At 49.1% G+C, this 24,689-nt stretch overlaps 1 protein-coding gene across 5 annotated transcripts in view; it reads right to left on the bottom strand.

The window, feature by feature from the left end:
- Nucleotides 1-1,100: 1,100 nt before the first annotated feature.
- The window catches only part of LZTS1 (leucine zipper tumor suppressor 1), a 51,322-nt gene continuing 27,733 nt past the window's right edge, over nucleotides 1,101-24,689 (bottom strand). For 2 of the 5 annotated variants that reach the window (XM_077868942.1, XM_077868941.1), the window contains 3 exons: nucleotides 9,830-10,307; nucleotides 7,749-8,549; nucleotides 1,101-5,575 (listed from right to left, as the gene is read on the bottom strand). In XM_077868942.1, coding sequence (XP_077725068.1) covers nucleotides 4,904-5,575; nucleotides 7,749-8,549; nucleotides 9,830-10,174 — 1,818 coding nt within the window. In that variant the 5' untranslated portion in view covers nucleotides 10,175-10,307 and the 3' untranslated portion in view covers nucleotides 1,101-4,903. Of the gene's footprint in view, nucleotides 5,576-7,748; nucleotides 8,550-9,829; nucleotides 10,308-15,333; nucleotides 15,355-18,161; nucleotides 18,293-24,689 lie in introns of those variants that run through there. The other 3 variants (XR_013363219.1, XM_077868943.1, XM_077868944.1) reach the window with 3 other exon arrangements.

Below are 24,689 nucleotides of genomic sequence, written 5' to 3'. Positions count from 1 at the left end.
AAGTGGGTCCCAGGGCCTGCCAGAGCACAGGGGCGTGATTAGTGGGAGGCGTACTTCAGTGGGTGCCACCGATGCAGCAGCCTATCCGCCACGAGCCAGGTCTAGGAAAAGAACAAGAAGGGGTATTCCAAGCCTGATAGGACTCCTTTGTCTGAGTGCTGGACCCCGGAATTAGACAGATGCAGGCTCCTGTCCCGGCTTGGTCACTTCTCAGCTGCCTGACTTTCCTTGAGCTTTGGAGGTCCCCCTCACCCTGGCCTCTTGCCTCTCCGACCTCCAGTTCTGCTCCTGTCACCTGTATAGACAGGCGGGGAGCCCTAGGCTGGGGTGGATGCCTGCTCGGGAATGAGCTTCCTGTCTTTCTCTTCCTGCTCACTCTTCCTCTGTCCCAGGCTTGCCCCCCACCCCAGCCCTCCTGCCTGCCACCTTCCCCAGACACCCAGATCTGCTCCACCTCAGAGGCATTGCCGTTTACCCCTCATGTGTTCCATTTCCTTTTTTACATGTCCCTTCAGTCTCCTGCCACCTGAGTAGAAGCCATTTGAGTGTAGGATCTGAGCCCAGAGCAGTTGGGAATGCCTGTTGAGGTGAACGAGGCAGGTTGGCATGGACAAAGCCGGACAGATGGCCACTGTGGAGACCTCACCTTCCCAGCTGGGAGGCCCTGAGGTAGTGGTAACAATAGCCACTTTGGTCTCCTGCCAAAGAGGCTTCAATAGGCCAAGGAATTGGTTGGTGAGGCAAGCAGCTAGAGAGTGAGGGAGGGGAGGCCTAAGGTAGGGGCCGGGGGAGGGGTTCTCTTGGACCCTGTGCCTTGCAGACAACCATGTCCCTTGGTCTCTTTTTCTCCTTCCTCGGGGTCAGTTCAGGTCCCTTCACAGATAAAACCACAGGGTTGGAGAGTGGCACAGACCGGCTGGAAGTCCACCTGATGCCAAGGCCCATGCTTTCCCCCAGCCAGCACTGCCTTCATCAAGGCTGTCTGCACCTCCTTCACTGGCAGGAAGAGACATCACCTTTCCCGTTCCAGATGGAGGCGCCCCAAGGAACTGCCATGCCATAGCCTGGAGAAGCGGGGTAGCTTGAATAGACAAAGGTAGTTCTGGAGGGCATGAGAAATGGCATTCTTTATTCATAAATAGAAACATAAAATTATCAGAAATAGTTTACATGGCCAAAAAGGGGCATCAAAAATAAAATGAAGCTGTCAAAAGCAAATCAAACCAAACCAAACCAAACCAAGAAACAACCCAGAGAAAAATAACTATGTACATAGTCTTCCAAATGCCAGTCTATCCAAAGCCAGCCTTGGCTGGAGGTTCCAGCTTTGCCTGCACTCTCAGCACAAGAGCGACCCCATAAGAAGCTTCCACTGTACGGGGTGCACAGCCTCCTGCCATGGCAGCTCTGGCTCAGGAGAATTCAGGACCCACAGGGAAAGCCCTCTCTCAAAGCTGCTGCTCCATCAGCAAGAGGTGGCCCAGGCTTGGCTGGGACAAGAGCAGGGCAAGGAACAGAGGGGTCAGCTAGTGTTTCTCAGGGGGCAGCTAACCCTCCCCGGGCCCTATAGAGCTCAGTGCCTATGGAGGCCAGAGTGCACCCAGCAGGAGTTAACCTGAATGACACAGCAGCCAGGAGACATATCCCCAGGGGGAGCCCTGAGAGTCTGGTCCTTGCAAGGCCAGGAGGCAGAGTCCCCTTCTCGGTGAGGTGGTCCTGGATGCTGCTCTCTCTTCGTAGGCAGCCCGAGCATTTTCAGGCCAGGCATCCTTTGGAAGAGCAGAGCAGGTTCATCTGAGTGAGTGAGCAAGCATGCCAGCAGGAGCATTCAGAGCGAGGGGCAGCAGGCTCATGCTGGCTGGCCCTGGGCCAGGCCATATGCTCTGAAGCCCCTGACATCTGACTTCCCAGTCCCCGCTCAGCCTCTGTTGTTCAGAGCCTCCTTCCGGAAAGGCTGAGTTTGGCATGGTCCAGGAATAGTGAGGATGTTTTTCCATAGGGAAGGGAAGAAAAGTCACATGGCGGTAAGGTCACTAGGTTACAGGACCCTGTTGCACTCTGGTGCCACCGTGGGTCACCCTGGGGCCTTCAGTTGCCAGGCATCCGTGGGTTGGCCTTAGGCAAGGAGTCAGAGTGCTTGGTATGGTCACACCATGGTGGAGCACAGACCTTGCCCCTGAGTGTCTTCCCTTGGGCTAAGCACCCCAAGGTCTTAAGGGCAGGGCACTGGGCTTTTGGCTGCTCTTTAGGGGTGGGAGTAGTGGGGCATCTCCAGCCTGCGGAGGGAACAGCAACCCCTTTATCTCATGGCAGTCTCACTGGGAGAAAGGACTCCAACAAGGCACAGGCTGGTGGAAATAGAGGGAGTGAGGGCTGTGTGTAGGAGTGCTGACAATGCGGACTCTATCTTTGGCTCTCCATCTTGCTCGTGTTCACTCGATGACCTCCCCTGGCGCTATGTGTTCTGGGTCCCTTGGAGGTTAACGTGCATACCTCAGAAAGGCCTTCGCAGGCTGGGATTAAGGGAGGCTTGTTTTGGCCCCTCATGAATCTGTTAGAGAGAACATAGTCTTGCCTTTCCTGACACACAGGTGGTGCCACAGATCTAATTAAAGGTTAGCTGTCAACTAGGTGCAAGCAAGCCCTTTGAGGTGCACGCAAATCCTCTGATCTCACTATAGTGTCCCCTAGCCTTATAATATCTGTAGACTAAGGGTCTAGATTTTGTGGAGCATGTAGCATTGGGATCACCCTCCACCTGATTCTCCCTGTCAGTAAGTTATCCGGAATAAAACTCTGTGTAAACTGTATGGAGTCACCTGCTTTGTTCTGGTCTCAAAGTGCCTTCCCAGTGGAAGGCTCATTTACCATCCCCTCTGCCGCCTTCTAACAGCGTGGCACAGGGAATGGGACGTCTTTGACTTGAGGGTCTGCACTGTGCCCAGTGGAGGGTGCTGCCCTCCAAGCAGGAAGGGGGCTGTAGCCTATCCATTTCAGGTCTAAATCTAGCCTATAACTAAGACCAATGGCTTGAAATTCCAAAAAAACTCCTCTGTCATGGACACAGCTTGACCCCAGGGAGCAGAAGGCAGAGCCAACTGCAGGGAAGATGACCCTACCCTTAGCCCCGACTCAGGGAGAGAGACTGTGGTGGCCCTCGAGGAATATGGGGTGGGAGCAGGGCAGTGGCAGGGGGTGGAGGGTGACAAGCAGCAGCTCCCACTCCAGCTCTGGGTCCTGTAAGGACTGTGGTCAGGGAGGCAGAACCAGGGGGTTTGGCCTCAGACTGCTCAACACCCAGACTCTCTCATCCCTCCTACCTCAGTGAACCCCTCTCAGCAAGCAGGCATGAAGCTCAGGAATCCAGCAAGGCTTGGCTGTCCTAAGAAAGAACAACAGCTGTAGCTTGAGTCAAAAATAGAACATGGAACAGTTCTGGCTGCCTGCTAGATCTGGCTTGCTTCTGAAAAGACAAGAAAGAAAAAAAGAAAGAAGACCAAAAAAAAAAAAAAAATTTTTTTTTTTTTCCCTCTGAACCAAGCAACTAAGAAACTCCACCATTCTCTCTTCCTCCAGCTCGCACATCTTCAGAAGAGAAACCCCAGCCTCTCCCAAGCACTGGCCCAGCCCCCTGCAAACTGAAGCTCTCTGGATTCTTTACAGCTGGGGACTCCTGTGGGGCCCAGGCAGAGGGAGGCTAGCCAGGGGCCATGGGACGGTTCCTAAGGCTGCTCTGTGTCTCTTGTCCTCGCCTGGGGCTCTGGCCCACCACACTCCTGACCCGTAAGGAGTCTTGTGTGAGCTCAGTACTGGCAACCCCAAGGGGAAAGGGTGTGCCATGAAACTGAGCCACGGGCAAAGGAGGGAAATGTCAGATCATCCCTGAACATTTTAGTTGTATATAAATTATTCTGGATCCAGAAAAGGCTGGATTTTTGAGAAGAAAGAGAGTTCAGGGTAGCCACTGGCCCATTTAAACCAGGTGGAGAAACCCCTATCTCTAGCCCTAGGCGGAAAGATCCGGAGGCTCCCCTGGGGACACTTGTAAAGCTCCTCCCTGTGTCACAGCACCTTCAATCTTCCCCCTCCCAGGGCCTCAGTGTCTATGGCTTTAAGAAGAGTGGTCACTGAGGTCAAAGGCTACCAGCTGTCCAAGGGGTGGCCTGCCTCCAGTTAGCAGGGCCCCGCAGGGTCTGGCCATTACCACCTGACTCTGACTCCCTCTGGGCTTTGCTGAACCCAGACATGCCTGGGCTGCCCCAGATTTCCCCTCCTTTCTTGTGGCTTTCCAGGGCTGAGACAGCTCTGATGCTGCTAAGCCAGGTTCTCCACACCAGAACCGAACCCCTACAGCTCTGAGGCCAGAGAAAAATAGCTCAGGTTATGACCCCGTCAGGTTCCAAGGTTTTTGATCATAGATGGCTTCGTTCGACTCTCAAGGCATCCCAGTGTGTCCAGGGGCAAAAAAATAAAAAAGCGGTTGTGGGAAGAAGCAGAAGGGAAGCTTCTGTCCTGGGGTGGCCATCGGCCAGTACAGCAGTTACCACCATTCCTGGGAGAGGGTCTAGGGATTTTGTTTTTTTTTTAAACAAAGAGCAGGGTTTAGAGATCTCTTCAGCAAGTGACAGAGATCCCTGGACCCATCTCTTAGGACGGCCAGAGGCCTGGCGGGCTGCAGGGATGGTAAGTGCTGGAATGTGGCCAAGGGCTGGCAAGATCCTGTAGCAGTCTTTCTTCTCCTCTCCCCTCCCCTGGAGAGTCTCAGGCCTGTGCCTCGGAGAAGGCCTCTCAGAGGCCTGAGTTACTGAGCAGGGGAGTGGGGAGAGGAGCCCTCCTTGACAGGCTCGGTACCTCTGCCCCCCAACGCCAGATCGCTCACCCCCCCCCCCTCCCAGGGAGCCCCTCAGATCTCAGTGGCTATGATGTCCTCATAGGGGATGTCGGCCCCTTCAAGGTCAATTTCAAAGGCCTCCCCTGCACCGTCCTCGCGGGCCAGGTGCTGCAGAGCCTTCTCCAGGCGCTGGTTCCGCTGGTACATGGCCAGGTAGCTCTGCTGTAACTGCTTCTGGTACTGGATCACCTTCTCCTTCTCCTCCTTCCACACCAGCCGCTCGTGCTGGAAGCCCGAAGACATCTGGTCATGGCCTTGCCGCTCCTCCTTCAGCTCTGCACGCAGCCGCTCCAGCTCCCGCTGCAGGGCGGGGATGTCCTCAGAGAAGGCAGGCCCAGGCCCAGGCCCCAGCCCTGGCCCCAGAGACACGGCCTCTCGCTGTAGGGCCGCCTGGGCCCGCAGCTCCAGCAGCTCCTGCTCCAGCAGGTTCACCTTCTCTCGGAGAAGCTCAGACTCGTTTTTCTTGCGCTGTAGCTCGTTCTCGCAGACTTCCAGCTCTAGGCCCTTGGTGCGCAGGGCACTCTCCAAATCCTGCGTCTTCAGCTCCATGCCCTCCAGTTTGCCCCGGGTGTCCTTCAGCTGCGCCTTCAGACTGAGGATCTCACTAGCCTTGGTATTGATCTCTGTCTGGGACTCCTTCAACTGCTGCTTCAGGAGAGAGATTTCACCTGACTTCTGGCACACCTGCCAAGGGTTGGGGAGAGGAGAAGACAGAGTGCTAAGAGGTAAGAAGAGGTCCTTACCTGGGCCAAGTCCCATCTTAACCGCCCAAAGAACTAGGCTGGTCCTGACCCAGTATCTCAAGAGCATGATGGTCTGGGTCTGACCCATGAAGGCACAGCCCTTCTCCGGGGTTCCTTGCATTCTGCAGCCTGACTTGGTCCATCCATAGGCCTGCCTCAGTCTCAAATCAGAGTCTAAATCTCAATCTGGACCCAAACCCATGGTTATATGTCAATCAGTGATCATTACTGGTAGATCCATCGTCCACACTTAACGTAAATGATATTATTTCCATGTCTGCCAGACTTCCACCATTCATGTTTGTGCCCACATGCTCTGACCTCATCCCTGCACACACCCAGCTCCTCTCCCTCCCTACCGGGATAAAGACTATTTTTGGTCATTAACTGCTGCACTCCGATGACTAGCAACACATTCAGAGTGTCCAATTCAGATCTGCCAAATGGAGAGCTATGTTCTCCCCCGGCCTCACCCCTCCACCCTCTCGATCCTCATTTCTCTTCAAAAGTTGGCCAGACAAAACCAAAGGCACTGATTCAGATCCATGTGATCCAGATCCTGTGTCTTCAGGGTCTTGACCATTTGGGGTCACGGGTGGCTCAAAAGAAGATCAAGACCAGTCTGGCCGACTGTGTCACAAGGGTGTTTCCTGCCAGCCTGTGGGAAAGTTGGACAGAATGAAGGTCAGGGCCTGGGCCTCTATAGAATGGATTCTTGGATCAAGACCAGAAGCCACCTAATTTCTCCTCACTTCTCCACTCACAGTACTAATCCGAACCCCTTGTTCTCATAAACCACTTATGAAGCAATGTAGAGCCCCACTTACAATGCTTGTGTGGGACCAAGAAATGCCTTCCTAAGACCAAGCCTGTATTCGTTTCATGGAGGGAGCAACACAGAGTTCTGATTGACGCACGGGCCTGCCTTTGAATCCTAGCTGGACAATATATGATACGATCGGCTGGGCTGGTCCTGGTGATAAACTACATTAGTCTTGTGGCAATAAGGAGTAGTAATTAAACATGTGAACTCTGGAGCCAAACTGTTAGGATCAAATCCTGGCTCTGATGCCTATTATGTGGTGACTTCATTTAAGTAGCTATTTGCTACTATAACCTTTCTGTGCCTCAGTTTCCCTTACTAAATTATAGATTAGTAATAGCACCTACTTCATAGGGTTATTATAAGGATTAAATGGGAGAACTAAGGGCTTGAAAAATAAATTTATTATTAAAAAATAAATAAACACTCGATAAATTATTATTCTAAATGTTTATAATACATTTACGTGCTACTATAAATATTTATTTTATTTATTGTTTTGTTATATAGCCTGACTGGACAATCCGGGATGAGGTCACAGCAATGCCCGGCTTAGTTGGGGATTAGGCAGTAAGGATGGATGCTTAGTGCTGGGACTAGCCTGTGTCTCTGAGCCCTGGCTGAGAAACTATGGCTGGGGTGGGGTCTGCTGTGCCAACATCAGTGGGAAAGAGGAAAGGCACTGCTCCCATGGCCAGCATCCCCTCCTCTTTGGGAGACCTGGCAAACACAAGGGACTCTCTCCTCTCACGTGTGCAGTCCCCGGTTCATCCCTGTCATAGAGAGGATCCTTTCCCTCTACTCCTGATAACGCTTGTCACTCTAATTTCTAGAGTAAATACAGAACGCTCCAGTGCAAATAGGCAGCGGTGCTACTGAGGATGGGTCACTCGGACCTGGGGCTGGCGAGGGTCTAACCAGATACAACGCCTCCTCAGTTCCTTTCCAGGGTGGGAGTCTTCTTTTGAGCCTCCTGCAAACAGATGAAGTGGGTTGGCACTTGGATTGCCCAGTGAGGCCTCTGTTTTCCTGGTACCAGCTTCTCAGTCAATGACTCAGTCAATTCAATTCTGGAGGCCAAGAGGCCCAGAGGTAGGAGAGAGTAGGAAACTCACACTAATTGTATCCCCAACATGGTTTACCATGGAGCTCCTTCTTTGGGTTCCAAGGCTGGTGCTTTGGCTCACTTTGCCTGGGCAATTTGTGTTCGCACACCATGGCCTAGGACCTAGAGAACCAGGGACTGGCATCAGACGCCTGACCACCCCAAGCCCACCCTGTAAAGCCTCACCTCCCACTGCGTCTCTTCCAGCGCGGGGGCGAAGCTGGTCTTCTCCTTCTCATAGGACCTGAGCTTGGTCTCCAGCAGGTCCTGCTCCTTCATGAGGCTCTCAAGTTCCTGCCGGAGCTGCCGCTTTTCCTGCTGGAGCTGGAGCACCTGGAGGTGCAGCACCTGCTGCGTGCGCTGGCTCTTCTGTGAGGCTTGCTTCAACTTGCTGCACTTCTGCTCCAGGCCCTCCAGCTCCTCCTTGCAGCGCCACGGCCGCTCTTCATAGGCCTGACTGGACGCCAGCTCCTTCTCCTCAAGGCTGCGCTGCAGCTTCTGGAGCTCACCTTCTCTCTCCAGCAGCTTCTGCTCAAGCTCCTGGATGGTGCACTCGTCTGTGGAGATGGGGGAACGGACACATGAGGAACCCTTGTCTGCCTTGCTTGGGTGGGCCAGCTTGCTACCCCCATCAGAGAAAGACAGAGCCTTCAGGCTCATCATGTTGCTGTCCTGGAGGATGATGCCCTGGGTGATGTTGTGGGCTGAGCCCCCAAAACGGCTGGTGGGCCCCACCGGTGTAACCAGCGGGTCCAACTGGTAGCTGCTGCTGGTGCTGTGTGTGGGCAGGCTGGACATGGAGTTCCGGCCAGAGTCAGACAGTGCTCCAGAGCACAGGCTGGGCTTTGGCTCCTGTTCCTTGGGCTTGTCTGGAGGGGCAGGGTGCAGCTGGTGGCTGGCGCTCTCAGGGGATGAGTGGAGGATGGCTCCTGACCGTGGCAGCACAGGCTTGAATGCCGTGGGCCTCACTGCACCCTTCTCTGAGCCCTGGTGAAGAAAACAGCCATATTGATCCCATATCTCCCTTCAACTCCCCTTTCACCTTCCCTTCCCTTGTCTGGGTATTTGTGCCTGCCAAAGGGCATCGTTCTTGGCCATAGTGATAGGCAGCCTCACCTGAAGCAGCCAAATATTCGGAGTCCCTCTTAAGAAGGAAACATTCCTTTGTGGCTAGGGGATATCCTAAAGGATCCCTGAGGCACTTTGTTTTATAAACTACCAACCAGTCACGAGCTTGTCCTGGCCCTCCTGAGATGATGAACAGCATTTTTAGGTTCAGTGGCTGAGATGAACCATGGCTGGGCCAGGGCTCTGACTCTGGGTCTCTGTGTGCTGTAGGGTAAGGACATTAGACTGGAAGAGCATGATGTCCTCATAGAGGTCAATCCCTTCTTCACTTTCACTGTCCCTTCTAGTAGGCCACGAGCAAGAAAACTGGCTGTGACTAGTATTGAAGGGTTGTAAGGATCCCTTGGAATAACAATCCTTTTCTGAAAACTGTCATTTCACAGGGAGAGTACACTACAGTCTACAAGCCCTTTAATTTGAAAAACTTAAAGTTCTATGCAAACTAAGGGAGTCATTTCCTAGTATCAAAAGCCATGGATTCATCTCCCCATGTGGGGGGAGAGGATTAACTAGGAAAATTGTTTTCAGGTCCACTCGTGGGACCCCTGAGAGCCTGAGGTGGCACAAGGGCTGGATTTCTTAGTCTGTAGGGCTCTTTTAACCTCATCCCTGCTAAATTGATGATAATAAACTCAGTTCTTATCCAGCCAAAGACATTTCCAAGGCCTGGCTTGTGAGTGAGGGAAAAACCCACCTCTAGGAGACGGCTAGCAGAGAAACTGCTCGCTCTCTCCAAGTGGACCCTCCATCTCTGGCTTTTCCAGAGATAACAGAGCTCCTTCCCCTTGCCATGCACGTGAAAATGCTGCTCTTGGTCCCGTTTTGACAATTCAGAGTTACATTCCAGTAGAGCTCAGAAAGGCTTTCGTTGCCCCTTTGCTCTTTGCTTGGGGCTCACCCAAGGCTTCCAGATTAGGGGACTGACCAACACTTCAATTTCCTCATCCAGCCTTAGATCTCTGTAGTGTAACTACAGTAGTATAGGGTAGTGCCCTCACCACCACTGCTCTGGCTTCTTGGAGGTTTGCATTTTAGTATCATTGCCTCTATTCCCCTCCCTGCCTCCATTCTCTTCACCCCCATTTTGCTCTTCCTTGGTTTTCCAACCCACCCGCCCTTACCAGAGACCCTTTGCTTACCATTTCTAGCTGATTGGAGAAGGGCATAAGCGTGGGCGGGGTGGACGGGCCAAAGTCCACCCCAGCCTGGCCGCCTATGTCCCCACTAGACAGTGCAGTATAATCTGGGTGGTGGGAGCCCCGGGCTTTCTGGCTGACCTTGATGTAGAAGAAGTCTTCACTCTTTCCCATTTTGGAGCTGGACTTGCCATGGCCCGAGTCCTGGGAGAAGCCAAATCTCAGCAGCCCATCTGAATACCGATTGAGTTTCTTGAGATGGGAGGACTTGCCCAACTTGTACCGCGAAGCCCGGCAGTGCTTGCCGTGGAAGCTGTGGCCAGAGATGAGGCTACTGACGCTACCCATGCTGACTTGGGGCCAAGGACAGACAGGGCAGAGGAAGGACCTGATGTGGCTGTGGCAGCAAGGGGCAGTCCTGGTACCACGAAGAAACTGCTGTCATAGCAGAAGCCTCACAGAGCCTGGGAGAGCTGTACACCTGGAAGGGGACAGAAGGAAGAAGTCAGCCTGAGATGGGCCAATCACTGCATAGTCCTCGATGGTGACTTGGAGAGCAGTTGGTTCTGACTGCTAGATCTGAGCAGTAGAGAAGTATATGCTTCTCCTAATGAGAGCTCTGCCCTGTTACCGGACTCTTTGTTCATTCTTCCTTTGTCTATGAATTCAACAAACATTCACTGAGACTCTCCTTTAGAAGGGCCCTCTTCTGAGTCTTGGGTTACAGTAGTACTAATAATGCTACAGCCCCTGCCCTTGTGGGGTTTGTGTTCAGTGCAGTGTGGACAGGCCATCAGCAAATCAATGTCTACTATCCTTAGTGATAAATGTGCTATGGAGGAAAATAAAGCAGAGTGAGTAGCATAGAATTCTGGGAGGTGGCTATTTTATACACGCAGCACAAGAGAGGCCTCTCTGTTGTGGTATCATTTGAAGAAGCCTCAAGAAAATGAGCGAGCAAGCCATGTGGAGATCTCGGGGGGAGAGAGAAGAAGCTCAGAAGCCCCTGAGCAAAAACCCTAAGTCCCAAGAGCAAAAGCCCTAAGTCTCTGTGGTGGAGTGTGCTTGGCATATGTGAGACCAGCCAAGAGACCAGCCTGGCTGGAGAATAGTTAGCAATGGGGATTGGGGGGTGGGTGGGCAGAAATCAGGATAGGCAGAAATCAATCTAACAGGTACCGGGAAACATAGAGCCTGATTGGCCATAGGGCTGGAATTTAACTCTGATTGAGATGAGGAGCCCCTATATGGCTTTACCCAGCTGATTACTTGATCTGACTTAGGCTGCAGAGAGTCACTCTGGCTGCAGGGTGGAAAAGTGGCGCTGATGGGCCTGGAAACGGTGGGCCAATTACATTAGGTGAATGACTAACATGACTAAAATTATATTTTAGATGTAATTTTAAAGTCAAGCTCATAGAATTTGCTATAGGACTGGATGCAGGGAATGAGAGGAAGAGAGGAGTCAAGGATGACTTCAATATTTTTATCCAAGCAAGTAGAGGACATAAGTTGCCATTTATTGAGCTATAAAGAAAGATATAAAGAAACCACAAAAAGAACCAGTTTAGGATGAGGTAGGGGTAGAAAATAGGAGTTTGGTTTAAGACATTGTTTGCAGAGCTTATTAGACATCCAAGGAGTGCTGTAAGGTAGGCAGCAGGATGGGTGCGGAGCTGCATGTAAAAGCTGTTTATTATAGAAGCCAGCTATTCGACTAGGTGATGTAACTACAGAAGTGAAGGCAAGAAGATAAGAAAAGTTCGAGGACTGGTTCGTGGAGGTCAGAAGGTGAGGAGGAACGAGGAAGAGAAACTGAGAAGGCTCTGACAGAGAAGACCTAAGAAAGAAAATGCTTCATAAGGATGGTGTCAAGTGCTGCTGCTGCTGCTGCTGAGAGGTGATCAATGGACCTGGTCCTGTGGAGGTGGATTGTCATTGACCTTGAGGAGAGTAGTTTGGATAGAGGGATGGAAACAAAGGCCTGGCTGGGGAGGGTTCAGGAGAGTAAGAAGAGGCAAATAATTGTATCCTTGAATGTTGAGAAGTACCTTCAGTTTCACAAAGTAATTCTAAAATACACTTAAACTGTGTTTAAAAGTAATAGGAATGCACAATCCAAGAATTACACGACTGGGTATTTACACTAAAAATACAACAATAGGGATTCCTGGGTGGCTCAGGAGTTTAGCACCTGCCTTTGGCCCAGGGTGTGATCCTGGAATCTCAGGATCGAGTCCCACATCAGGCTCCCTGCATGGAGCCTGCTTCTCCCTCTGTCTCTGTCTCTGCTTCTCTCTCTCGCTCTCTCTCTCTCTCTGTGTCTCTCATGAATAAATAAATAAAATCTTTAAAAAAATTAAAAAATTAAAAAAATAAAAATACAAAATACAACAATACTAGTTTAAAGGGATACATGCACCCAAAGTTTAATGCAGCATTATCTACAATAGCCAAACTATGGAAGCAGCCCAAGTGGGATGGATAGATCCATCTTTATGGATGGATAAAGAAGATGTGATACACACACACACACACACACACACATATATGAGAGAAAAAGGCAAAACAAAAACCAGACTCTTAACTATAGATAACAAAATGATGGTCACCAGAGGGAGGTGGGTACAGGGATGGGTAAAATAGGTGACGGGATTAAGGAGGGAACTTCTCAGTGATGAGCACCGGGTGATGTATGGAAGTGTTGAATCACTACTGTATGTTAAGTATACTGGAATTAAAATACAAAACTTAAAAAAAAAAGTAATAGGAATGCATTTTGTAACTAATGCTGAAAATAACAACAACCTTGCCAGTCACCACACAGAGGAATACATTGGGATGTCAACACTGGCACATTTGCAAATTTGGATAAATCTCTAAGCGTAGGTCACATGACTTTCAAAGCTGGAAAAAACTACGTGGTTGTCATGCACTGTGAAGGAGTATTGCTTAGTCAAAAGATAGATGATAGAGAACTCTGAGTTTAATAAAATAGGAAATGCAGAAGAAATCCTATATTCTTTATTCTGCTCTAAATTACACTGTCAATCCTAAAGGTGTGAAAGAAGTCCCAGGTGGGTTATAGAGCATGTACATGCATAGTGGAAGAGAACACTCTTCAGACTCTGAATATGAAGGCTGGAGTTCAAACTTGCATTGCTTGCCTGAACTATGAAGTAGTGATGTTACGAATAAACACATTCTATATTCCACTCATAGAGACGCAACACAACAAAACATCAGGGTGTAAGTGTAATGTATGGTTTCTTTGAAAAGCTATTATTATATTGATGGCCTCTTAGACTCAAGAAAACACAGTTATGTCTACCTCATAAGATTGTCAACAGAACTTTATGAGACACCAAAATGAGCTAACAGTTCTGGTACGTTTACTGAAGGCCGAGTACCTAGTTGACACCCCAAAATTTCCAAGTATTTTCCTGGGTATCCATCATTGTTCTTCTGTAGCATTCATCATCCCTATGCTATCTTCAATGCCTCACCTCATTTTCCAGAACTACTGCTCTCCATTCCATTGGCATGCAACTTTCCTGCATCCCAATCCCCAACGAAGTCACTTAGAAGCACAGAGTTCTTCTGTTAATTTACCAGTTGATGATGACAAAGATGTGTTTTTCACTCCCTCCCCACATTATCCATTTCTTGCTTAGCTGGGCCTTCAGATCCTAAGAAGCAAAAATCCTACTGTTCTCCATATGTAGGGAAGTTATTTTTGGCCAGAAGCCTCTCCTGCACTCTGCACATTGCACCACTTGGGCAACGGGTGACTTACTTTTTGCCTATTTGCTACACATTTATGAATTTATATATACAATGATGTAGAGGTAAGACAGTTGGCTCTGGCATCAGACAGATATTTCAAAATTAACCTGACTGATGTTCCTTTGCTTATGAAATGGAAATAATAGCTATTTCACAGGACCAATATGAGTATGAAGCAAACTAACAAGTCAAGGGCTGTGCTGGGCACATGGTAAGTGTTCTACAGATGTGTGTGTGTGTGTGTGTGTGTGTGTGTGTGATCAACAGAAGGCCAAGATGGGGGTATTGCCCTCAAGAAGCATATCATATAATTGGAGTATAACTGTAGTATCTGGCAGACAGGCTGCATGAATCCGTTCATGGCTCTCCTGTTCCAGTACCATCTCCCCTCACGTGGTCCCTGAGACCACCTCCAAATATGTCTTTCCCCAGTCTGTTCTTCCTAAGCACCTAAAGTGTCAGTGTCATTTCAGGCACTCCTTCAAAGCTTCTGTTCTAGAATAAGACCCTGGACAGGCCTTGGTTTCTGCCTACTGCTCCAATCTTATCTCACCCCATTCCTTCCTTGCTCACATCCACAAGTATAGCCAGACTCCTCTCTCCTTTGTTGGTGAATACACCAAGGTTTTACCCACTGAGGAGCTTTCCTACCTGCTGCTGCCGCTGCTGACAACTGTCTTTCCTCAGTTCTTCACCTATCTTTCTCATCCTTTAGTTCTCGACTCAAATATTACCCCTGCAAAATGACTTTCTAGGGTTACTCTTGAAAAAAAATCCATGCCTCCCATTACCCTCTATTATACCAACCTATTTATTTCCTTTATAACAATTTCTTTTTTTTTCCTTTATAACAATTTCTTAACCTGAAACAATCTTATTTTTTGTTTATTGTGTGCATCTCTACCAGAATATAAGTTCTATGGAAGCAAAGGCTTCAAATCTATAGCTCCTAGAACAAAAATGAAGAAGTAAGGCATGAGGTTACATGACGTGGTCTCTGTTATTTAACTGGCCAGTGGCTAAGCTGGGACTTGAACTTAGAACCAAATTCTAGGACCTCCATGCTATAGCACAAGGCTGGGGACTATAGGTAAGGCTCAGAGCCTTAACAAGGCTCATGTCCTGAATAGCCAAGTTATGTTTCCAGGGATGGGGAAGAGAAACCCTGGAGGAAAAGTAGGGTCCATGGCCTCAAGCCATAGCTTCATTTCTCTTTTGGGCAGATGACAGGGTTTTAGGGACAGGTAAGTTTCTTGGTTCACCTGAGCAGCAGCCTGGATGACCTGTGACACATGAACACTGTGTTAGGCTCTAGAGGATTGAGAGGAGGAAGACAAATGATGCCAGGGAGCACAGGAGAGGAGTGGGTGCAGGATAGGGCCTCTGGGCCTCTGAGTGCATTCCTGTCCTGTAGCCCCAGATCCTCTGTTCTCTGCTTCCTAGATCCTGACACACAGAGGAGCTTTGAAGTTTGAGATTATCCCCAGATCCACTTGAAGCTGAATTAATTACCTTTAAGTGTCTAGACTTGTTCTGCTTTCAACTTGGAGAGAGCATCACAGAAAATGTGGCTATGATCCCACTGAGTTCCCAAACCCTAGGTCTTCCCATCTACCCACCCCTGCCAGGCTTGCTATCTATACACTCAGGAAGGACAAAGTAAAGGGGCACATTTATATTCCTGGGAACAAATCCCTACTGGCCCAGACTATTATACATACTTGGGGTGAAAATAAGTAATCACGCAGATCCTGGAGATTCAAGAAGGGAAAAAAAAAAAGAGAAGAGGACAAGAGAGGAAAAATGAAAGAGCCACAGAACCTCTCACTGTGTCATAATGACCTTCTCTCCTGCATGTTCTCCTACTGACTTTCCAGAAAGAGTCAAGCGAGAATTAGACTCCAGGCTTAAGAGAAGGGAAGAAAAGAAAAGAATAACCAAAAACATCTGGTAGAAAAGGGGACACCCTAGCCTATACGTCTCAAAATTTGGCCCCAGAGAATTCAGGAGACTTCCCCCCCCCCAGTACCAGGCCAGATCTCTCCATCCTCTACTTGACCCCACCCCCTGCCTGCCCTCAATCTAGCTGCTATGTACAACAAGACCAGAAAGACCTTGGAATCCTGGGAAGCTCTCCCTTTTGAGCTACTTCTACTCCCTAAACAGTTGCCCCTCCCTCACTCCATTTTGCACTCTCCTTCCCAAAGGAAACCAGGGCTCATGCCAAAGTAGCAAATCTCTCCCATCCCCTTTATGGAATATGGAGGTCGAGACATGGAGTTGTAAAGCGGTCTCTCTGGTGACAAGGAATACTACTCACCCTCCTATCCCAAACCCCGAGGAGAAACATCTCTGGCGTTGCCTACACAAATCCAGACTTCTGGCCTGGGAAGAGAGAGGATCTACACCCTCCTTCCCCTGTCCCCTCACCCTGTCTGGAGAAGTCACTCACAAGATCAGTGTGCTCAGCCTCCAGAAGGGTTATTTTCCCTCCTTCTCCCACCTTCTCTCCCTCCTTCACCCCTGCCTGTCTCTCCTCCCCTCCCAGTCACTGTCCAGGGAGTGGTCCTGCAGGAAGGCCCAGCAGGAACCCACTGCCCTGCTCTGGGGCATCTCCACATGCTGCCTGGCACCCCCTGCTGAGATGCCAAAGCCCAGAGCTCACTGAAGACTGGGAAGGAACAAATAGTTTGGTCTTAAATTCCTGACTTAACTAATGACTCCTTGCTTCCAGGGATGGGGAGGAGAAACCCTGGAGGAAAAGTAGGGTCCTACTTTTCTGGGAGGGTCTGGGGAGATGGGAGCAAGGAAAGGAAGTGAAACTATAGAAATTCTGTTATATCACCTCAGTGTACCCACCCTCCTCCACCTACCCTCCCACGCTCAGACTCTAGGGTCCTGCAACCCTGTTTCCTAAAACTTGAACAGTTCCTTCTTTGGAATTGCTTCGAAGAAGGTCATAAGGTGAAGGGCAGCAGGCACTGGAGAGGGCAGCCACCTGGATTGTGATGAACAAGGTTCCCCCCAGGCAAGGTTTCTCACCAGTGCTTGCTTGGGGACCTGACATGCGGTTCTTAGAGTCTTCTTCGTCTATCTAACTTTAATTTCAATCCGTTTGTAAAATACTGAAATACTATAAAAATAATCTAAGTAATGTGTTCAGAATTGACAATTGTTAAAATGCTACTTGCTTTAATAAAACATCTCAAAGTTAAAATCCCCATTACCTCTTCCTTTCTCCTCTCTCTCTCTCATCTCTCTCTCCCCAGGGGATTCCCTATCATGGATTTCATGTGTACATTTTTTAATCATTAAACATTCTTAACATATAATAATACTATATATGTACTGCTTTGCTTTTTCACTTTATATAAATAGCATCCTGCTGTATGTATCATTCTGCGAGCTTGATTATTTTATTTAACATGTTATATTTGGGACCAGTTCATGTTCCTTCTTTTACCTGCTGTGTGGTAGACTCTCACTGTATTTCATTCATTGCTCCCTACTCAGATGCTCCCATTTTGTTGATAAATCCTCTTGTATAGAACTACTTCTCCACATGGGTGGGAATTTTTCTAGGATTTCTTTTCTCTTAGATGTCTTGTTTTTAGGAGAGCTGACATCTGAGACACTTATTGGCCAATACATCACAAGAGGGTAGTAAGCGAGACACAGAGACCCTAAATCACACCTCACCATATTACCCTTGGGTGGGGGAGGGTGCATTGCTGTTATTTTTTTTTTAAGATTTTATTTATTTGTTTGTGAAAAACAGTGTGTGCACACTCGTGCATGAGTGGGGGTGGGGCGGAGGGCAGAGGGAGAGGGAGAAGCAGGCTCCCCATTGAACAGGGAGCCCCATGCAGGGCCCAATCCCAGGACCCTGGGATCGTGACCTGAGCTGAAGGCAGATGCTTACTGACTGAGCCACCCAGGTGCCCCACGTACTGCTGTTATTAATAAGAGGGTGCCACTGGCAGAGCAGAGGTAAGAGGCAGCAGCCCTGTGGCAGGGTAGGGTAAAGGAGTTTTGACCAAACAGAGAGATCATCCTGCTGCAGGTGATGAAGGGCCTCCCTGCTCTGAGGCAGTCTGATCAATAAGGGCAGCATCTTCCTTGGTCAAAATTCCATAATGCTGGAGATAGCAGGAGCTCAGAGATCCTCTACCCTAACTCCTTTACTACAGAGAGGCTACCCAGAAGCCCAGAGCAGGAAAGGGACTTGCCTAGGTCACATCACGAGTCCTGGACTCAAAACTAGTATCCTTTGCATTTTACGAATTGAATAGGGCCAACTGGGTTCCATTTTCCAGATTGGGGGTGGGGCTCTATTGGGGCCACATGTGTAAAGAGGGGCTGTGGAGAGTGTATGTGTGTGTGCAAGGCTGCCTGAATCAAATGGGATTCCCACAGGACGGAATTACACAGGTTGGCAGTGGTGCACCATTCAAAGATGATCATTCAGTGGGTACAGTGACTGAGAAGGCAGAGGAAACCACTCTAGGCTCCACCTGGGCCCCAGCCACACATGAGAGAGCTGACCTACCTCCAGGAATGGCTGCTGGCTGATGATCTGGGGCCCGAGCTCTGCTTGTATCTGCTTCCTTCCTTTTGATGGGGTGTCACCAGTCTAGGATAAGTTTGAACCATGGTCTGCATCCTCATGTTCAGTTCCATCTGTGGAAGTTGCAGAACTTCACACTACTATTCATTTACATTGTCCCTCAAGGTGGACCACGTGCCAAGCATCGTGTTGGGTGCTGAGAAGAGGAGAGACAAGGCCTCTCACAAGGAAACTGACCTGGTAGTCAAACCACAGCTTCCTTTCGAAGGAACACCATGGCCCTCTTTCAGGCCTGACTGGTATGGCCCCACAGGAAGACTTGCAGACCACAAGCAGCCTCTCTACTGGGCCCACGGTTGCTACTCAGTGCTTAGCTCACTAGGCACTCGGCCTTCAAGGGCCAGTGACGGCTCCTGCATTATTTAATCTTTCAGAGATGAACAGTTATCTTTAAACTTGCTTGAAGGCAGGTTGGACTGAAGCTTCTTTGTATCCCACACGGTATTGAGCAGATTGCTAAGAATACAGTAGGTGCTCAATACATGTTTTTAATTAAAATCAGCTCACAGGGAACACAAGGATTTGCTGAGTGAGCCTGTGGAGGGGAAGGTGAAGCGCAGGGAAGGTATGTGACTTAATCTGAGGTCCCACAACAGGTAGTAAAGTAGGAAGCCAAGTCTATAAAAACAGAATCCAAATCTGGTTTCAATCCAAATTTCCACCTCTTAGACTTTAAGTCAACCAGTCAGTTGGGGCAAAGCAAATTTACCCTATCCTTCACGTTCCTGTCCTGTTCAAAGTTTCTGGCCAAGACAAAGAACTATAAGGCAGTGCCTGTTTTTATGGATCCGGTTGAGAGACAAGACAGGTACACCTAAATAAAAAGAATATAAAAAGCAGCACCGGTTTAACTGAAAACACAGGAGGGACTGGCAGGAGTTTGCTGAATTGGAACCAGCTCTCTCTACCCCTAGCACATGAGTGCTTTTTCTTTTTTTCGTTTTTCTTTTGTATAGAAGTGAGGTAAAAGTTCTCAACTCTATCGTCTGCCTGTTACAGACTGAAGCTTTGTGTCCCCCATAAAAATCATGTTGAAGCCCTAACCCCCGATGTGACTGATGGTATTAGGAAGTAATTAGGTTTTGATGAGCATGAGGATAGGGCCCGTATGATGGGATTGGTGCCCTCACAAGAAAAGACCAGAGAGCTTGCTCTGTGCATTTGTTCTCTCTCTCTCTCTCACTGCCAAGTGAGGATACAACAAGAAGGCAGCCATCTGCGAGCCAGAAAGAGAGCTCTCACCAGAGACCTAATCTGCCAGCACCTTGATCCTGGACTTCCCAGTCTCCAGAACTGTGGGAAATAAACATCTGTTGTTAGCCCCCCAGTGTGTGGTATTTCGTTATAGCAGCCTGAGCTAAGACACCCCCCTACACACGCACACACCAGACACCTTGGCCGAAGATGCTGACTGGGCTGTCAGGTTACCCTGTTACTGGCATTGTCTGCATAGTCTTCCCTCCTGCTTCTCTGTCTGCATGGTGTTGACAGTCCCAAAGTGTACAGAACTGCTGTTCTCGGGGAGAGTCCTATAATGGAAAGATGCTTGGTGGGAAGCCAGGAAAGCTTTCTACTTCTAGTTCTCCCTCACCCCAGCTCTGAGATATACAAACAGTTCACTTTCTGGACTTACCTGCTAGGACTTCTTTGCTCCTTTAAGCAAAGTCCTCAAAGACAGGACCTGTGCCTTCACAGTCATGGGTTCATAGGAGAAACCATCAGATAGCACTCATTAGGCCCCCTACATGGTGTATGTTCTACTGGCATTATTGCATTAGGCCCTCAACAAAGGATCACAGATCAATGGGTCTGTTCCATCATCCAGCAGGAGACTTAACCTTTTGGCATCTCTATTTCCTTAGGTGTCAGATGAGCACAGTTGATACCTAACTCACAGAGCAGGTATTCACAGGATAAATGAAATTACATAGTTGATAATGCTTGGCCCCAGTAAGAAAAATGGTATATATGGGATGGATTTTTAAAGCAAGTGCTTGTGAAATTATAAGTCAGTATAGAAAGATGCTAGAACTAGAGCTCACATGTCTTGAAGTTAAGAGAGCAAGTCTTAAAAAAAAAAAAAAAGAACAAGTCTTTACCTATAAATACAGAGAACTAAGGGTTGCCAGAGGGGAGAGGGGGATGGGCAAAATGGGCGAAGACACGGGCTTCCAGTTATGGAATGAATTAAGTCATGGGAATAAAAGGCACATCAGAAGGAATATAGTCAATGATATTATAATCGCAGTGTTTGGTGACAGATGGTAGCTATACTTGTGGTGAGTATAGATAAACTTGTCAAGTCGCTATATTGCACACCTGAAACTAATGTAACATTGTGTGTGAGCTACATTCAAATAAAAAAAAAATTAAAAAGCAGGTCTTTAGGGAAAGATTACCACCCCCCACTCCCACCCGCATCACCCTGTGGCAGGCACGGCTGGCTTCAGAGGGACTTGCGGCAGCCAGACCTGCCTCCGGCCTCCAGGAAGGCAGCTGGGCCTTGCAGAGATGTGAGAGCAGCCCTGTGGCATCTGTCAGCTGGGGCTGGAGGGGGCGGAGGGGGGCGGGGGCTCCACCGGGCTGGTGGGTGGGCCCCTAGCCAGCATCCAGGCAGAGGTCTCTCTGGGGCTAAATGGGCCACGTGCCCAGAGTTAATTGACTCCCCTTTCAAGATGACTCTCCCCCTGACCCTCTGTTCCTCCCCCTAGTACACTGCCTGATTCAGCCTTTCTTATCTAGAATTCCAGTGTTTGTATTCCTGTCCTTGACCTCTCCTCCCATTTGCTGCTCCAGGTGAGGGGCAGGGGCAGGGGCTGGGGCTGGGGCAAGTGCTGGGGCAGGTTAATCAGCTCAGCTCAGCTTGCAACCCACCCCCCCAAGTTTGGTTGGCTGATGCCTGGAGGGCTCCATGTGCAAAGCTCAGTACATATTTTCGGAGTGAAGGGGTGAATGAAAAGGAGGCGAGAATGGAGGAGGAAGAGGGTGGGGGAGTGTGGGCAGTGAGGAGTGGCTGAGGTCTGAGGGGGAGCATGTGGCCCGAGGGTTGGGAGCAGAGGCCCACGCAGCTCTCAATTAAGTGCACTTGGGTCTGTGAAAAGGCAGAAAGTGAAAGGGAAATCACTGGCGGGCTGAGTCATTCCATCGGGGTGAACAATCGGAAGCAATTCTGCTTCCCACTGCTCTGGAGGAATCAAAAGCCTTTCTCCCTGGCAGCCTTTTGTGTGCAGGTCGTCAGCTTTCAGCTGTGGCGGAGCCATCCTCCATCCCGGTGGGCAGCTTGTGTCTTAGCGCTGATGATTGACATTTCTCCTCAGGAACACGATTACCCACGGATCCCAACCTGCCCTTCTCTCTTCCAAAAATAAAGCCACAGTTACATGCAAAGCTCATGCAAATGTAACCCCACTGCTTTCAGTGCAGCAGCTGCTCCTCCGTGAGAAAGCAGAAGGCAGGCCTCATCCACATTCATGACTCAGGTGCCACTGGGCCCAAGGGCTTTTGTGAGCTGGGCAGCACCCAGGGAAGAGAGCCACTTCTCCTCCTGGTGAAGGGGGCAGCATCCAAAGGACAGTGACTCAGATCTTAAAGGAGAGAGTGGGTGGGATATCCAGAGGAGGTCTGGGAGACTTCCCAGGCTCTTTCCCAACTCACCTGGTCAGACAGAAGGAACCCAGGACCACTTAGGACTTTGGAGACTAGAAAGCAGGAGTCAGGCAGCACCCCTTCCTGCCAAACCCTTACCACCCTAGAATGTACACTTGAGCTGGGCACCTCCCAGAAAGGTGGATTTGAAGATAGGCCTGGGGCAGCCCTGGTGGGTCCACGGTTTAGCCCTGCCTTTGGCCCAGGACGTGATCTTGGAGACCTGGGATCGAGTCCCACATCGGGCTCCCTGCATGGAGCCTGCCTCTCTCTCTGCCTGTGTCTCTGCCTCCCTCTGTCTCTCATAAATAAATAAAATGCTTAAAAAAAAATAAAGCACTGAGAAAAAAAACGAAGATAGATCTGCATCTAAGGGACTGATGGGCAGAACCAATAGGGTCTTGGACAGTGATTTAAACAGGTTTTGCCTATTTGTCATCTTTGTGGTTGTCTAAAGGTCAAGTTCAGGTTCAATAGGGAAGAATCTGTAATAAATTAGCAATGCGGGCCATGGTTTAAGAAAGGGGGTGTGTGGCAGCACTGTTAGCTACATGACTTCCCTGGTCCAGGTACCAAAGTTGGCACCTGGTTAGCCTTGGGCAAATCAGACAATCTTGCATCTTGAATTGAATAGGAGAGGTTTCAAGTTCCCTCAGGATTTTGACTCTGTGGAATGCCTTTGTGGCTCCACCTCACCAAATATCTGACTCTTCCTATCCTCAGCTCCTTCCTGTGGTTCTCTTCATTCTCCAGATCAAGTTCCTTGGTCAGAGGAAAATAAGACAAGGCGAGCTACCTCTATTTCATCCCAGGAGCCAGGGGGAGGGAAAGGGCCACCTGAACAATGAGAGGGCTTTAAGGGTCACAGAGACAATTACTCAATTCTAATTACTCTACCTATTCATGAAACCCATCCTAAGGGGGCAGGAGTTCCAGGGCAATCAGGATGAGAAACAAGTTGGTATCAGACCATAGGTGGAAGAGCGGAAGGGAAAAAAATGTTAAAGCCCTGGGGTGCTGCATCATTGTTCCACAGTAAGAGGCTACGGATGCCCAAAGAGGTTGGGTTATTTGTTCAAAGCCACACAGTAAGGCTGGGGCTAGACACTTGGCTTCCTGGCTCCCTAGCTGGTATTTTTCCCACTTATATCTTTGTTAAATAGGAGAAAAGAAAGGGTTGGAGTGGAATTATTCTATGGTGAGAGAAACTCCTTCAAAATGCTCAGATCAAAAGAGTCAGACCAAAGATGAAATCAAATCCTCCACCCCATATACCAGCAACCTGTGACTTCATGTAGCATCACCAGCCATAAACAGGAACTGAGGTCAGGTGATAAGCAGTATCTTTCCACAGAAAATCAGTAGAAAATTGTACTTCATGAGTTTGGTTGGTGTGAGGGTGTGACAAGAAACAGTGGGTAGCAAGACGGAGTAGAAAGAAGCAGTAAGTAGGAAGCCTGTTTCATATACAAGACCCCTGGGAGAGAGCACCATTTGGGGAATAGAACAGGAAGATTTTATAACAGAAGGCAATGACTCTTCCAGAAGGTAGGGAAGTATGAGAGAAGGATAGAGGGTGGATAAGGTGGGGGGAGCACGTGGTGAGTGCTTGTCCTAAAGAAGCTCCCCTTCCCCCCTCCCCTTTCCCCTCATCCTCACCACAGACTGGCTTTTATACCCAATGAGTATATCATATATGTATATATGAGCATGTAGTAGGGGGCAGGGAAGATACCTGGAAGGTTTTGGTACTCAGAAAGGGATTGGAATTGGGGAAGCCCTGGCAGAGGGTCAAGCTCAGTTTCCTGACTCTGGATGCTAGAAATGACCTTGAGTGGCTTGATGAGTTCAACCTGGTCCTTTAACAACTGTGGCTTTGGGGATTTGGAGTTGCCCATGTGCACTTGAATGTGTTTGTATGTGCTCAGCTGTCTGCCTGTTAGGATCTGTGTGCACAACATGGGAATCCTGTAACCATTCCCAAGTTAATGTTCTCCCAGTACTACTGGATGTGTCTGGCTGGGGAATTTTGACTTCTGTGTCACCTCTGCCCTGACTTCTCACCCTCCCCACTTCCTGTTCCAGGGTGTGTTCCTGTCAGTGAACTTGAAGCCTCACATCTTGCAAAGAAGGCTCTAGTGAGCATCAGGCAATCTCTCTGCCCTCCTGTCGCCTGCTGTCCCCTCGGATCCTGAAAGTAAGATAATTAACCTCTCTCCAAAGCCTAGGGATTCTATAGGGTTGGCCCATGGCTGCCCCTAAGTCCCTCATTACTGTCCTCATCTACTATCTCTGAGGATTAAGAGAAAAATGCAAGTAGAGCACTTAGACTCAGCACCCAGCTTATCATAAGCACTCAATAACTATCAGCTATCATCATTTAATGTCTTAAACCCTATTTATCTTTCAAGGCCCACCTCAAATGTTGCCTCCTCTGTAGAGCTTCCCACATAAATTGGAGGTATGCAAATCTCTAGATCTTCTTTGGCAATGGTTCTCAAAGTGTGGCCCCCATATCACTAGCAACAGCTTTATCAGGAACCTTGTCAGAAATGCACATTCTCAGGCCATTGCAATCTTGATGTCTGGGGACCAAAGATCTGTGTTTTAATGGCCTTCCAGAGGAAACTGAATTTTGAGAACTGCTGTTGTGGTATTCTCTTTGTATTCTATCATTGTATTAATCATAGCCTGACCTGAATTATCACTGTAAGCTCCTTGAGGGTAGGAACCGTTTTCTATTCTGAAATGCTGGATAAGTCCTTGTGAATTTGAGTAGGTGAGCATTTTAATTAAATTTCATCT

Source organism: Canis aureus, chromosome 24 (assembly GCF_053574225.1).
Source record: "Canis aureus isolate CA01 chromosome 24, VMU_Caureus_v.1.0, whole genome shotgun sequence".
In the NCBI taxonomy this organism is placed as follows: domain Eukaryota; kingdom Metazoa; phylum Chordata; class Mammalia; order Carnivora; family Canidae; genus Canis; species Canis aureus.
The sequence above is the reverse complement of the archived record's forward strand: the minus strand, read 5'-3'. Positions and strand labels throughout refer to the sequence as shown.